Below are 16705 nucleotides of genomic sequence, written 5' to 3' on the forward strand. Positions count from 1 at the left end.
TGTTGGTCTTGGATTACTGACCCCCAGCCGTGTTTGCTGGCATCTGTGGTAATCACTACATAAGGAGAAGTTCTCCAGGGGACTCCCTTGTCTATTGAGGGCTGGAATGAATTATTTGGGTTAAGGAGATATCCTCGACCCCTTTTCCCTTTGGGGTAACTCCAGCGACCGGACTTCCCTTTCCCGCTGTAGTTCTGTGAAGTAGGATCCCTCTGTTGGCGAAATCTTCCAAATTGAGGGGGTTTTTTTGGTTTCTCTTCAGGAAACCCCTTTTTTCTATCTGTTGCACTCTCCAGTATGTTATCAAGGAGAGGACCGAACATCAGAGACCCTGTAAATGGGATAGAACACAACTTGTTTTTGGACTTAGTATCTCCTGACCACATTTTGAGCCATAATGCTCTTCTAGCAGCATTTGAGAGAGCCCCATTCCTGGCAGCAAATCTAATAGATTCTGCTGAAGCGTCTACCAAGAATCCGGTTGCCATTTTTAGTAACGGTAGAGATTCTAGTAGCTCTTGTCGTGATGTCTTCATCATCAGATGGGTCTCTAGCTGGTTTAGCCATATGAACATTGCTCTTGCTACTGATGTGGCCGCGATATTAGTTGAGATCAAGGCAGAGGAAGATTCCCACGCTCTTTTTAGTAGTCCGTCTGCCTTTCGGTCCATGGCGTCCCTCAACTGAGAGGAATCTTCAAAGGGGATTGCGGTTTTTTTAGCAACCCTGGCGACTGGGACATCTACTTTTGGGATTTCATCCCAAGGCTTAGTGTCCTCTGGATCAAAGAGAAGTCTGTTCTTGAAATCTCTTGAAATGAAGAGCCTTTTTTCTGAATCTTCCCATTCAGTTGTCACCATTCTTTTAAGATTTTCGTTTACCGGAAAAACCCTTGTTTTCTTTCCCGTTAGACCTCCAAACATCTCATCCTGGATGGTATGTGGTTGGTCCACTTCGGGAATATCCATAGTTTCCCGTATTGCTTGAATTAGGGTATCAGACATCTCGGAAGAGAAGAAAAATTTTTTCTCTTGAGTGGAAGAAGTTGAAGGTAAGAGTTCGTCTCTTTCTTCTAACTCATCTTCCGATAGGTAATAGCACTCCTGTTCAGAGTCCGACCCCTGAGAAGGAGGCCAATATTTTTGATCCACTTCAATCCGTGGTCTTTTTGCCCGGGAGTGTGAGGGAGTTTCTTGCGGAGGGGCGAGGGAGGCTACTGACTGACCCACTTCCTCACGAATCATAGTCCTAAGTTCGGACATGAACGTTGGTTGTTCCTCCTTTAGTATTTTGGCAATACAATCCTGACACAATTGTTTTTTATGGGACTCTGGCAATTTTTTTGCACAAGTCGCACATTTTTTAACCTTCTTTTTATCAGTTTGTCTCTGAGAGAAATCTTTTTCCTAGAGAAAACAGAAGGTAGGTAAAGTATGGTGTACATACATAAGGGGTCATACCCTTCCCCAAGGGTGAGACTCACGTGACCCTGGGACATATCTGGAGTTCCATCAGGACGAGGAAGTTCCATATCGCGACAGGTAACAGGCAATGCAATATGCAAACCACAAAAAATAAATCCAAGTTAGAGTTATCAGCTCTAACTACATACCTGTGCGTGTCCCTTTAAATGCGGGCGTTTTGAATTTCCCGCCTTCCAAGATGGCCGCGGACCGGAAGTAGCCCGACGTCATATCCGGTCGGCTATTCGTCCAGCGTGTACCTGGAGTGCAGCCGCCATAGCCGGCGCTAAGGCTTGCTATGCGGTGCAGCGAGGATCCCTGCCGGTGCGTCCATGCCTATGGAGCTGCCGGTCCCCGCCTGGTCCGCGGTCCGGCCGAAGCCTGCTTGGGAAACCCCAGCCCCCACACACTACCAGAACCCTGCCTAGGATTCCTCCGGTAGGTGTCTTAGGGAGGGAGCTAAGGGACCCGTCGTATGAGGGGTGTTAGCCTGGGCTTTAGGGGGAAGAGAAGGGGGAGTGCACGGACCCCCCGATCTTGCCCCCTGCCCGAGTTTTTTCCTGCACTAATACAGGAGCGACGCTCTCTGCTCCTGACCCTTGTGGGGACAGGAAGAACACTGGCAAGTGGGTGGTGGGAGGGGCCTTTTAACCTCTCTGTCTTCCTGTCCCTACAGAGGTCAAGAGGGCAACCTCCTGTAGTGCTGTCATGAGGGATGTACTGGAAAACATGATTACAGTACGGGACAGTTGTCCTGCAGAGAGGCAGGGACTCCTAGCATCGTATATAACTATGATGCTAGGAGCCCGGCTCCCTGCACTGTGTTCGGTCCGGTACTTGCGGCCGAAATACGTCCGTCAATTACGGACGTAATTAGTGTGTGTGCACATACCCTAAGGGTATGTTCACACGGCCTATTTACGGACGTAATTCGGGCGTTTTTGCCCCGAATTACGTCTGAAAATAGCGCCTCAATAGCGCTGACAAACATCTGCCCATTGAAAGCAATGGGCAGACGTTTGTCTGTTCACACGAGGCGTATATTTACGCGCCGCTGTCAAATGACGGCGCGTAAATAGACGCCCGCGTCAAAGAAGTGACCTGTCACTTCTTTGGCCGTAATTGGAGCCGTTATTCATTGACTCCAATGAATAGCAGCGCTAATTACGGCCGTAATTGACGCGGCGTTCAAGCGCCTGCACATGCCGGTACGGCTGAAATTACGGGGATGTTTTCAGGCTGAAACATCCCCGTAATTTCAGCCGTAACGGACGCCCTCGTGTGAACATACCCTTAAACACAAAACTCTTCCGTACACATTACATATTTAGCTCTGCTCTACTATAAGCATATTACAGACATCTCAACTGCATTGCACACAACCCTGCAGCATGCATTACATACATAGCTCTGCTACACGCACATCTTCTGTACACATTACATATATAGCTCTGCTGCACGCACATCTTCTGCACACATTACATACACAGCTCTGCTGCACGTACATCTTCTGCACATATTACATACACAGCTCTGCTCACACACATCTTCTGTACACATTACATATATAGCTCTGCTGCACACACATCTTCCGTACACATTACATACACAGCTCTGCTGCACGCACATCTTCTGCACACATTACATATATAGCTCTGCTGCACACACATCTTCTGTACACATTACATACACAGCTCTGCTGCACGTACATCTTCTGTACACATTACATATATAGCTCTGCTGCACACACATCTTCTGTACACATTACATACACAGCTCTGCTGCACATACATCTTCTGCACACATTACATATATAGCTCTGCTGCACGCACATCTTCTGCACACATTACATATATAGCTCTGCTGCACGCACATCTTCTGTACACATTATATATATAGCTCTGCTGCACATACATCTTCTGTACACATTACATACACAGCTCTGCTGCACGCACATCTTCTGTACACATTACATACACAGATCTGCTGCACACACATCTTCTGCACACATTACATACACAGCTCTGCTGCACACATTACATACACAGCTCTGCTGCACACATTACATACACCGCTCTGCTGCACACACATCTTCTGTACACATTACATATATAGCTCTGCTGCACATACATCTTCTGTACACATTACATACACAGCTCTGCTGCACACACATCTTCTGTACACATTACACACAGCTCTGCTGCACACACATCTTCTGTACACATTCCATACACAGCTCTGCTGCACACACATCTTCTGTACACATTACATACACAGCTCTGCTGCACACACATCTTCTGTACACATTACATATATAGCTCTGCTGCACGCACATCTTCTGTACACATTACATATATAGCTCTGCTGCATGAACATCTTCTGTACACATTACATACACAGCGCTGCTGCACGCATATCTTCCGTACACATTACATATATAGCTCTGCTGCACGCACATCTTCTGTACACATTACATACACAGCTCTGCTGCACGCACATCTTCTGTACACATTACATATATGGCTCTGCTGCACGCACATCTTCTGTACACATTACATACATAGCTCTGCTGCATGAACATCTTCCGTACACATTACATATATAGCTCTGCTGCACTCACATCTTCTGTACACATTACATACACAGCTCTGCTGCACACACATCTTCTGTACACATTACATACATAGCTCTGCTGCACACACATCTTCTGTACACATTACATACACAGCTCTGCTGCACACACATCTTCTGTACACATTACATACACAGCTCTGCTGCACGTACATCTTCTGTACACATTACATACACAGCTCTGCTGCACTCACATCTTCTGTACACATTACATATATAGCTCTGCTGCACTCACATCTTCTGTACACATTACATACACAGCTCTGCTGCACTCACATCTTCTGTACACATTACATACACAGCTCTGCTGCACACACATCTTCCGTACACATTACATACACAGCTCTTCTGCACACACATCTTCTGTACACATTACATACACAGCGCTGCTGCACACACATCTTCTGTACACATTACATACACAGCTCTTCTGCACACACATCTTCTGTACACATTACATACACAGCTCTGCTGCACGCACATCTTCTGTACACATTACATACACAGCTCTGCTGCACGCACATCTTCTGTACACATTACATATATAGCTCTGCTGCACAAACATCTTCTGTACACATTACATACACAGCTCTTCTGCACACACATCTTCTGTACACATTACATACACAGCGCTGCTGCACACACATCTTCTGTACACATTACATACACAGCTCTTCTGCACACACATCTTCTGTACACATTACATACACAGCTCTTCTGCACACACATCTTCTGTACACATTACATACACAGCTCTGCTGCACTCACATCTTCTGTACACATTACATATATAGCTCTGCTGCACTCACATCTTCTGTACACATTACATACACAGCTCTGCTGCACACACATCTTCTGTACACATTACATACATAGCTCTGCTGCACACACATCTTCTGTACACATTACATACACAGCGCTGCTGCACACACATCTTCTGTACACATTACATACACAGCTCTTCTGCACTCACATCCTCTGTACACATTACATATATAGCTCTGCTGCACACACATCTTCCGTACACATTACATACACAGCTCTGCTGCACACACATCTTCTGTACACATTACATACACAGCTCTTCTGCACACACATCTTCTGTACACATTACATATATAGCTCTGCTGCACACACATCTTCCGTACACATTACATACACAGCTCTTCTGCACACACATCTTCTGTACACATTACATACATAGCTCTGCTGCACACACATCTTCTGTACACATTACATACATAGCTCTGCTGCACACACATCTTCTGTACACATTACATACACAGCTCTTCTGCACACACATCTTCTGTACACATTACATACACAGCTCTGCTGCACGCACATCTTCTGTACACATTACATACACAGCTCTGCTGCACACACATCTTCTGTACACATTACATATATAGCTCTGCTGCACTCACATCTTCTGTACACATTACATACACAGCTCTGCTGCACACACATCTTCTGTACACATTACATACACAGCTCTGCTGCACGTACATCTTCTGTACACATTACATACACAGCTCTGCTGCACACACATCTTCTGTACACATTACATACACAGCTCTGCTGCACGTACATCTTCTGTACACATTACATACACAGCTCTGCTGCACACACATCTTCTGTACACATTACATACACAGCTCTTCTGCACACACATCTTCTGTACACATTACATACACAGCTCTGCTGCACACACATCTTCTGTACACATTACATACACAGCTCTGCTGCAGGATCAGGTATAAGTAGCTGTTTTTTTTTCCTGCTGGCACTAGTAACTGCAGTACAGAACCTGACTCCTCCCATACCATGTGATTAATCACGTGGTAATCTCATCAAAGGTCCTTTACACTACTAAACTCTAGATCACATGGTCGTGACATCATGAAAGGTCCTTTAGCTCACTAGGATCCAGTACAGTGCATGATAAGGTGAGTGATTACTGACATTCCTGTATATAATGGAGCCAGCATAGCTCTAGTTTTGTGGAAAATTTATCAAAACTGGCGCAAAGGAAAAGCAGAGCAGTTGCCAGTAGCAACCAATCAGATTCCACCTCGTTTTTCAAAGGTCATTTGGAAAATGAAAGCAGAATTGTGATTGGTTGCTATGGGCAACGGCACCACTTTTCCTTTGCCCCAGTTTTAATACATCTCCCTGATGTCCTCAATCTCTACCGCAAGAATCCTATGGTACTCTTCACTTTTGACTTTAAAGGGGTATTTCAGCCTATAGCATTTTTCACCCATCCACTGGATATGTGAAAAATGCTAGATCGGTGGGGGTCCGACTGCTGGGCCCCCACCGATCGCCGGAACAGGGTACCCCGGTCCCCTGTTTCCCCAGCGGCAAGGAGGAGTTTAAATAAACCGGAGGCTGAGTATGCGCCGCGCTGCTCCATTCAAAGTCTTTGGGACTCGCGAAAATTGCTGCTGAGGGTCTAATCGGTCTAAAAATGTTGAAGGCTGGAATACCCCTTTAAGGCTATGTTCGCATGTGCGTCGGAAGCCCTGTTAAATTCAATGAGTTCCGTCAGGCACCGTTGGTTTCCCTCATGCGACGGATCTGGTGCTTTTTGTTTTTGCCGTTCTTCTCCTATAACCGCAGAACTACGGAAAACAGAACACAGAAGTAATGGGATGAGTTTTCAAGCCGCAGTCAAAATTTATTTTTTGCACCGTCCACACCACTGGGACCACCACCGATCATTGGAACGGAGGTCCCATCCCCCCATTCCTTCTCACTGCTCGACCGAAGTGAGGAGGAGCTTGAGTGGAGCAGCGGTCAAGTATGGGCGCTACTTCTCCATTCAATGTCTATGGGATTGACAGAAACAAACCGGCACTGTACTCGGCTGTTTCCATGGACTTTGGAGCGGCAGTGCACATGCTCGACCACTTCTCCACTCAAGCTTCTCCTCCCTGTGGTTGAGTAGTGAGGAGGAACGGGGTTTGGGATCCCTGTTCTCGCGATCGGTGTGGGTCCCAGCGGTGAGGGCCCCTAACAATCAGACACCTATCCTGTGGATAGGTGATAATTGTCGATTCCAGGAATACATCTTTAAGGTGAATATTTTCTTTTGTTTCCTTAGGTTATCGCATATTCAGCTAGATGTCATAGAGGGGGTCACAACCATGTAATACTGCATTCCACCTGCAGGGGAAATACATAACTGGCCAAATCTTCCGAAAAATTAGCTGCCTTCCTTGGGTTTCAGGAGCCAAACCCGCGACGATATTAGATTAAGCGCATGTTCACACAGCTTATTTTTCGGTGCATGTCATATAATAAAACGATCGTATTATGCTCTGAAATTCCCTTTGAAAAGCCTGCAAACAGCCTTCTATTGATTTCAATGGTCAAAAACTGTTTAGTTCATACGAGGCTTAGTTTTACGTCACATCTTGTAAGGATTTTGAAGCCCTTTTTTTTTTTTTTTTTAATGTTTCCCGTTTACAATGCCAAAGACAAATCAAAAATACACTTCAAAAAGCTTTACAATTTTGCTCCAAAAAACGCCTTTATTTCTGAGACATTGTATTTTTCTGACAGTAAATAAGCCGTGTGAACGGTTTCCTGTGATGGAACAACCCCCTTAGGATGGCCGCAGGTAAACACCAGCGGCAGAGTCTATCCTGCGGCATGACGTCTGTGAGATGTTTGGCGGCTATGCCGGGAGCACTATACATCAGCATGCCCATAGACTTTAATCGCCAATCTGATCCTATACATATGACTGGTAGTTGACCACACTTGTCAATACAATGAGATCCTGCATTAAAAAAGTAAATTTTGCAATTTTACAATGAAAATCAATGGCAGATGTGACCATGTTCGGCGGCACACTGCAGACATGCATGCCGTGTGTATGCCCAAAATGTGATGTGAACAGAGCCTTACCTGTGCAGATGTAACATTGAGCTGTTTTACACCAACATTTCTTACTCAACATGTTGTTGTTTTTTTACAATAATTTAGGTTGTCCGCAATGTAAGATGTACGATTAACCATGACCTCGGAAAATAGAACTGCGAAGGACTGGTACAGCGTACTGGGGGCACATCCATCTGACAGCCAGGCAGAACTGAAACAGAAGTATCAGAAGTTGGCTTTATTAGTGAGTATGTATTAGTGAGTAGATGTGTGTGTGTGTGTGTGTGTGTGTGTGCGTGTGTATATATATATATATATATATGAAGAGACACATATAATACAATACAAAAGTCTACTAGGCAGTGCCCAAAAGAGGCCAGGTCTCTCAACAGGCCCCACCGCCAGAGGTGACTACTCTGGATCTCCACACTCTTCTAGTAAACCATTGGGGTCTCCTACTAAGGCTTCAATAACATCTGCGTCGGGACTCCGTTCATGGGTTCCATCAGCTCCACCAGGGAACCCAAGGACAGAATCCAAATCATAGGTTTCCGTTTGCATATTTAAAGGTAGGACATCCGGTTCTTCCCTTTCTTCTGCTTGGACGTGCCACCGATCTACGGCCAGTATTGTATTGATGACTTAAATTAAGGACCCTCTTATTTTGCAGAGCTCTGTGATCTCCGGCCTGGTACCTAATTCTTATAAAGTGATATGCCATAAATGTGTGATGGGTGGACCGGGGGCTGCATCCAGACAGAGAATAAATGGAGAAGTGGCTGCGCACGTCCACCTCTTCTATTTAATTCTATGGGAATTACGGCTAGGCTGGTTTCGGGAAAATCCTGTTCTCCACATAGTTGCGTGTCCCAGCGGTGGGTCTCGCACCTATCACACATTTATCTTATATCCTGTGGCTATGCCATGTGAGTTGATACCCCGGTGGTGGCGCTGCAGGGAAATGTAATTCTTCTTGCCAAGTTTCCTCATAGATTCCAGTCTGATCGCCAGGGGTTCCAATAGGAGGGCACTTTATGATGGGCTTATTGTCAAGAGCCCCTTCTAAAAAGTAGGGATTGTCCAAAGCTAGATTTACTCTTGATTTCAGTGGGTACCACGGAGTGCTTTATCTCCTCTGCGGTGTCGTAGCAGGGGAATCGCACACTTGCTGTCAGGTTTACCGCTGATCACTAGGGGCCACCAGGAGTGGGACAACCGCTGATCAGTTTATTTTTAATAGAAACCTTCTAACAAAAGGGAAATGTAAAAAGTGGACAGCCCCTTTTACTGTACAAATTTTGAGAGATACTGAATATTTGCAGTTATATTGTACGATCCCATGAAGGGTATAAAGATCATTTGGAATCTAACTAGAGATATCGGCTTGTTTATGTGCTCATCTAAAACTATGTGATTTATGATTTTTGGTTTAGCTTTTTTCCCGGTATAATGAGTAAATTTAGGAGGGTATTCGGCTTGGTGGGCATTCTCCTAATAGTAGACTCGGGACTATGGGCCTCTTTACAGCTAGCGAATACTTTCTAACAATAAAATTGGAGTTTTTTTACAGTAATAGGGATGAGCCTGTCTTTCTGGCGTTCCAGTAGACCGCTCGGATCTTTGTTGGAGACGGGAAGAAGATACACTGTATGCTCATCTTCCATTTGACATGTGTGGAGAATTGCTAAAGAATGGCAAGACTCCGGGATGTCTAATCTGCATATGCAAATTCGCTTCTATGTTCAGTTTCCCACTGGCAATTAGATGAGAACCCAGCCGACGCCTGGTTCCTGTCAGACTGCACCTCCAAAATGTTATTTGTTAGGGCTAGCACATGTGTACCCACCCTGTCTCCTCAACGGTGCCAGTCAGGGCTTGGAGACATGAGAGGATAAAAAGAAAGTGATTTGCTTTCATGAAGGAAGTCATAGTCATAGTCTCCGACAAACATCAATTCTTGTTCAGTAAATTATGACAAGTCATTAAATATTACCTGACCACATACAGGAGTAAGAATGAGGAGTAATACTCTATAAAGTTCCTCCCGTTTATCTCTGTGAATACAAGAAGTTCTGGGGTATATGTAAAAAAAAATTATTTAACTATTGCATTTCTCTGGGCCGTAAAATTTCGGGCTGAAATGCACTTTAGAAGGCGGCTGAATTCAAGCTTCGGTAGGTCTTCTGTTTAACTTGGAGAACTAAATTTCCCTTCATCAGGTGCAGGAAAGGAAGAGACGACCACTTGGAGAACATTTCTTACTTGTCGCATCGTATTCCACTTTTCCATCCACCGTCCGTTTTTCTGAGCTAAAGTTCATATTAAATAAACCACCTCATGCTTCAGATCTTATAATATGAATGTCATATCTGAATGTACATACTCTTTGTTTAACCCTTTAAAGGGGATATCCTAATGGGCATATTAGGGCTGGTCGGTACACCCCTGTATTGGTCAGAGAGCAGAAATGCTTCAAGAAGCGGCTCATGGTCCAAAGAACTCGGCGTAACAAATGTATTTAATTGGGTGCTATGTAATACCTCATTTCTTCTATAGCGGCCATGACTTTTAGGGCTTATTCAGACGAACGGGATATATGTCCATGCAATGCGCGTAATTTTCACGCGCGTCGCACGGACCTATATTAATCTATGGGGCCGTGCAGACAGTTGCGTGAGTTTTCCGCAGCATGAGTCCGCTGGGAAAAACTCACGACATGTCCGTTCTTTGGGTGTAATTTTGCGCATCACGCACCCATTGAAGTCAATGGGTGCGTGAAAATCACGAGCACCACACGGAAGCACCTCCGTGGGACGCGCTTGATTCGCGCAACAGCTGTCAAACTATGAATGTAAACCGAAAAGCACCACGTGCTTTTCTCTCTACAAACATACAATCGGAGTGTCATAATGATGGCGGCTGCGCATCATACGGGGCTGACACACGGAGATGTTAAGTGCCTTTTGCGCACGCAAAATGCCGCGTTTTTTGCGTGCGCAAAACACACACGCTTGTATGAATCCGGTCTTAGCTAAATATCCGATTTGTGCAGCAACATGGGAATATAGGTTGTATTGTTGCATAGGTGGTATTATTGGCCATGCAGGAGATTAAGGCTGGATTCACACGAGCATGTTACGTTCGTAAAGGACGGAACGTATTTCGTCCGCAAGTCCCGGACCGAACACACTGCAGGGAGCCGGGCTCCTAGCATCATAGTCATGTACGACACTAGGAGTCCCTGCCTCTCCATGGAACTACTGTCCCGTACTGAAAACATGATTACAGTACGGGACAGTTGTCCCGCAGCGAGGCAGGGACTCCTAGCGTTGTACATAACTATGATGCTAGGAGCCCGGCTCCCTGCAGTGTGGTCGGCCCGTCAGCCCCGTATGATGCGCAGCCGCCATCATTATGACACTCCGATTGTATGTTTGTAAACAGAAAAGCACGTGGTGCTTTTCGGTTTACATTCATAGTTTGACAGCTGTTGCGCGAATCACGCAGTTCGCACGGAAGTGCTTCCGTGCAACCTGCGTGGTTTTCACGCACCCATTGACTTCAATGGGTGCGTGATGCGCGAAAAACGGTGAAATATAGAACAATTCGTGAGTTTTACGCAGGGGACTCGCGCTGCGCAAAACTCACGGACTGTCTGCATGCCCCCATAGACTAATATAGGTGCGTACGACACGCGTGAAAAGCACGCGCGTATATTACGCTCGTGTAAATGATGCCTAAACCTGAAGAAGGAAGACTCCTGTTCTGCAAAGCAACGCTCCTTGATCAGACTTTTCTCCAGTCAGGGTGTATTCACATGGTGCAGTTTTGCCACTTTTTTTTTTGACATGCGGCTGAAAACTGCATTGAAAAACGCATACTTTCTTACCCCGATTTGCCGCGATTTTTCAAATCGCGGGGTAAAAACGCATACCTTTTTCGGTGCGGTTTTTGACTGGGCGGCAAAACAGCACCGTGTGAATACACCCTTTCAAAGAGTTTCTACTGGACTATTGCACATGGAGAAACGAGCGGGGCCATTGCATTCTCCCAAAAATCTTTACTAAGTGTTGAGCCAGTTTGTGCACAACCTTGAAAGGCGAGCGGTTTTCTTCAAGTTTTTGATCTCTTCCATCGGAAAAGTGTTTTTGTATAATTAAAACTTGTACAATTTTCTAATATATTTTCTATATTAATTCCTTAATTCTCTGCTTGTTGTTATTCATTAGGAACCTTGGTTATTTTTATTGTATACATTTCTGTCCATGATCGTGTGATGAAACAAGCTAAAAAGCACAAAAGCGCAGGGGACAGAACACCCCAATAGAGTGTAAGAATAAATCACTGCCATATATTGTAAAAAATCGACATCTTTATTGATACATAACAATACATGGTATAACAGTAATAAATATAGTAAGGATAAGACGGATCATATATCGAGAGAAGTAGCGCTCAGGTATAGATGACAACATACCATAAGGGAAACAAGAGACAACCAATCTCAAAAAACGTCCCAGTACTAGCATGCCATAATAGAAAGTGTAACAAAATGCCAAAAGAGGCAGAAGATACAAAAAATGACTATATATGAAAAATAGATGCTGTCTATTGCAATATATGCATCGCAGACACCCGCTGAGAATAAAACAGCGCATATACAAAACAGCACTAGTACATGCCCCATGTAATATGTGAAAGGGACAACATACCTGTAGACATGATCGAGGCAGGGAACGGGAAGAGATGGCACAGAGACGCCTCGATGCGCGTTTCGCCTGCGACCGGCTTCGTCAGGAGGCTGACTACTATTAAAAACGGGGTTTATATAGCTGTGCTGGCATTAAATAATTCATTGGTAGCACCTGTGGACTGCACATTCAAACGGCGCTCAGGAACCATGATGCGAGCACTGCATCACCAGAAAGCACCAAGGTGTCCACGTCGTGACTATGCGTCTCGTCAGAGGGCGACATATGCACGTCACTATGGTAACGTAAATAACGAGTGAGGCACTCCGGGATACAGTACCCACAGCGCATGCTCTAATGAGCGTCTGTGCAAATAGAGCACAGATTCTATCAATGGATACATAGAGAGAGAAACAAAGATCCCATATATACACACATAATTGAATAATACTGCTTGATAATTAGGGTACTGTATGACGAAGCCGGTCGCAGGCGAAACGCGCGTCGAGGCGTCTCTGTGCCATCTCTTCACGTTCCCTGCCTCGATCATGTCTACAGGTATGTTGTCCCTTTCACATATTACATGGGGCATGTACTAGTGCTGTTTTGTATATGCGCTGTTATATTCTCAGCGGGTGTCTGCGATGCATATATTGCAATAAACAGCATCTATTTTTCATATATAGTCATTTTTTGTATCTTCTGCCTCTTTTGGCATTTTGTTACACTTTCTATTATGGCATGCTAGTACTGGGACGTTTTTTGAGATTGGTTGTCTCTTGTTTCCCTTATGGTATGTTGTCATCTATACCTGAGCGCTACTTCTCTCGATATATGATCCGTCTTATCCTTACTATATTTATTACTGTTATACCATGTATTGTTATGTATCAATAAAGATGTATATTTTTTACAATATATGGCAGTGATTTATTCTTATACTCTATTGGGGTGTTCTGTCCCCTGCGCTTTTGTGCTTTTTAGGTTGTTTCTGAGACTTGTTGGGGACTTCCCTTCTGTTCTACCTTGTTCTGAGGTTTTTTTGTAGGTTTACTGCATGATCGTGTGATGGACACACAGGTGCACGGCTCGTTACAGTGTGTGTATCAGAGCTGTGTCTCTTAACGATCCCAACACCTGTGTGTCCATCACATGACCATGGACAGAAATTTTTCCACTAAGTGTATGTGCGCACACACTAATTACGTCCGTAATTGACGGACGTATTTCGGCCGCAAGTCCCGGACCGAACACAGTGCAGGGAGCCGGGCTCCTAGCATCATACTTATGTACGACGCTAGAAGTCCCTGCCTTGCTGCAGGACAACTGTCCCGTAGTATAATCATGTTTACAGTACGGGACAGTTGTCCTGCAGCGAGGCAGGGACTTCTAGCATCGTACATAAGTATGATGCTAGGAGCCCGGCTCCCTGCACTGTGTTCGGTCCGGGACTTGCGGCCGAAATACGTCCGTCAATTACGGACGTAATTAGTGTGTGTGCACATACCCTAAAAGTAAACAATGAATGTTCCTACTGAATAACAACAAGCAGAGATCTTGAAAACAGTGAGCGCATAATACAGAACAAATATTCGAAAATTGCGTGTCTATTAATCTTACAAAAATTAACAATAATTATCTGAAATCGGACAACCCCTTTAAATAGGACTCACTCAGCACAGCACTTACTAAACCTGGACAACGCCTTTTAATAAAACATGACTACTTCTAAAAACCACACTTGTCCACAGGTTGCTTGTGCTATTGCAGCTCAGCCCTATTTACTTCTAAGGAGCTAAGCTGCAATACCAAACATAACCTGTGGATAAGTGTGGCGCTGTTTTTGGAAGATGACCGTCATCTTTTTGTAATCCTGGACAATCCCTTTTAAGTTGTCCCGATTTTTAAAAATGGACTGTGCAGAAGAAGAGAATAGAGGCGCCTGTGTGGTTATGGTGGTGTTATAATGTCGGGTAAGGTACCAAAACATCTTTCAGTCCTGATTTTGATTTAGTTGATGTAATGAAAAGACCAGAAGAGCATCACGTATCCAAAATGTTTTTGTTTTCCTCTAGTAATTTGATATTACACCCGCTCTGTTGTCTCACGCAGCGACATTCTCTACCTATATAGACGTACATCTTAAAATAGACACGGAGTGTCACTATTTAGTCTAAGACGTGCCCTGGTGGAAACGTAAATTAGGAGTAAATAGGCGCATGGGTGGCGGTGGCAGCTCGCCAAGTCTCTATGGAAATGAGGTGCCTGGCTTGTTAGAAAGTGGATATGAATTTCCATTATTCCAAGTGATGAATGCTCCGACAATTGTTGCAGAGACAATAACTCTATGAAACTAATTCAAAGCCATTGTCCGACCCCATCACTATGAATTTTTCTTCGCCCATTTTAGATCTGCTTGGATTTTTGGGTCAGTGCTGATCGGTTTTGGAATGCGCCTGCAGCTGTTGTGTGTATGGAAATGACTGTTTACAGACACGAGACCTGCAAAAATAGGGGGAAAAGTGCTTTTGTGTGTGTGTTTTTTTTTTTTGTTTGTTTTTTTTTTTTTCTTCTTTATCATTTTTTCCTTTATTTGCATTTTATATTAATATTCTTATTTTCCAAATGCATAAAAATAATTATACTGATACGAATGCAGATGTTGGGGCCTGTTATTCCTTATAGAATGCAGAGTGACAGATTGAGCAGGATGTATTGCAATCCTTGGTACCGAATGTGTGGGGTTTGTTTTTTTTTTTTGGTTTTTTTTTCCAATTAGTTTAAGTGGAAATAATCTGGGATCTTTTTCTAAATATTCCAGAACATCCACATTCTCCGTAGTGTAAATGGTTGCAACACATTCTGCTCAATCTCCAAATTCAAGCTTTTTATTTCTTTAGAAGAATGAGACTTTTTGTTATTTGCCGGATTCATAAATCCTCTTTTATTTTTACTTGAGTTTTTTTTAAAAAGATGCGCTTTTAATTCTAATACATGAGTGATCTTATAATTTAACCTGCCATCAGGAAGTGTCATCTCAGTTAAAGGGGTTTTTCAATAATAATTAGGGTGGTCTTACACGGCCCGATGTCGGCCATGTAAACGAGCGCCGATCAACGAGACAACGATCGGCACTCGTTTGGTCCTTGCAGAGGGAGCTCAGTATGGTGACTAGCGCTGCTTACTTACTACGATCGCTCGTCCTCATACATTTCTATCCTGTCGGCAGCGCGTCTCTGTGTTTACACAAATGTACTGCCGACAATGATAATATTTTCGGCATTTAAAACTATACAATCAGCCGATGAACGAGCGTTTGCTCCTTCGTCGGCTGATCGTTGCCCTGTTTGCACAGGGCAATTATTGGGAATGAGCATTCAGGGTAAAGGGCCCTTAATTATCACCTGTCCACAGGATAGGTGATGAATATCTGATCAGTGGGGGTCCGACTGCTGGGACCTTCACCGATCACGAGAACGGGATTACCTTGCCGTTCCTGGGAGCCCCATAGGAATGGAGCGGTAGTACTCCTTCTCAACCAATCCTCTATTTATTTGTATGTGACTGCCGAAGATAGCACTTTACTGCCCCATTAAAATGAATGGAGCGTTGGTCGAGCATGTGCACTACCGCTCCATCCCTATGGGGCTCCCAGGAACGGCAAGGTAATCTCGTTCTCGTAATCGGTGGGGGTCCCAGCAGTCGAACCCCCACCGATCAGATATTTATCACCTATCCTGTGGATAGGTGATAAATAATTATGGGAAAACCCCTTTAAGGTCAACTTCTTAACTCTAGGACAGCTCTAGTAGATGAGCGCCGTATGACCAGATCTTTAGATTGATGGGTCTACAGTTTTCATGCAAATGATGGTAAAGAAGAAACTGCTCTATGGACCAATCAGAACCATGTATTGGCTTCTTCGATGCATTCATTAACATTTCTTAATTAGGGCAGCTTATAGGGAATATGGACAGGGGTCCTATTAGGACATATGGGCCAGAATGGGGAGCTCTGGGGGACCCGATGCAC

General features: G+C 44.4%; 1 protein-coding gene across 3 annotated transcripts in view; it reads left to right on the forward strand.

The window, feature by feature from the left end:
• The first annotated feature begins 5950 nt into the window (after positions 1–5950).
• DNAJC24 (DnaJ heat shock protein family (Hsp40) member C24) overlaps positions 5951–16705 on the forward strand; it is a 35215-nt gene continuing 24460 nt past the window's right edge. Inside the window, exons 1-2 of one of the 3 annotated variants that reach the window (XM_075837737.1) lie at positions 5951–6040; positions 8088–8226. In XM_075837737.1, the coding sequence (XP_075693852.1) occupies positions 8119–8226 (108 nt within the window). In that variant the 5' untranslated portion in view covers positions 5951–6040; positions 8088–8118. Of the gene's footprint in view, positions 6041–7080; positions 7175–8087; positions 8227–16705 lie in introns of those variants that run through there. The other 2 variants (XM_075837735.1, XM_075837736.1) reach the window with 2 other exon arrangements.

This window comes from Rhinoderma darwinii, chromosome 9, assembly GCF_050947455.1.
Source record: "Rhinoderma darwinii isolate aRhiDar2 chromosome 9, aRhiDar2.hap1, whole genome shotgun sequence".
NCBI classification, from domain to species: Eukaryota; Metazoa; Chordata; class Amphibia; order Anura; family Rhinodermatidae; genus Rhinoderma; species Rhinoderma darwinii.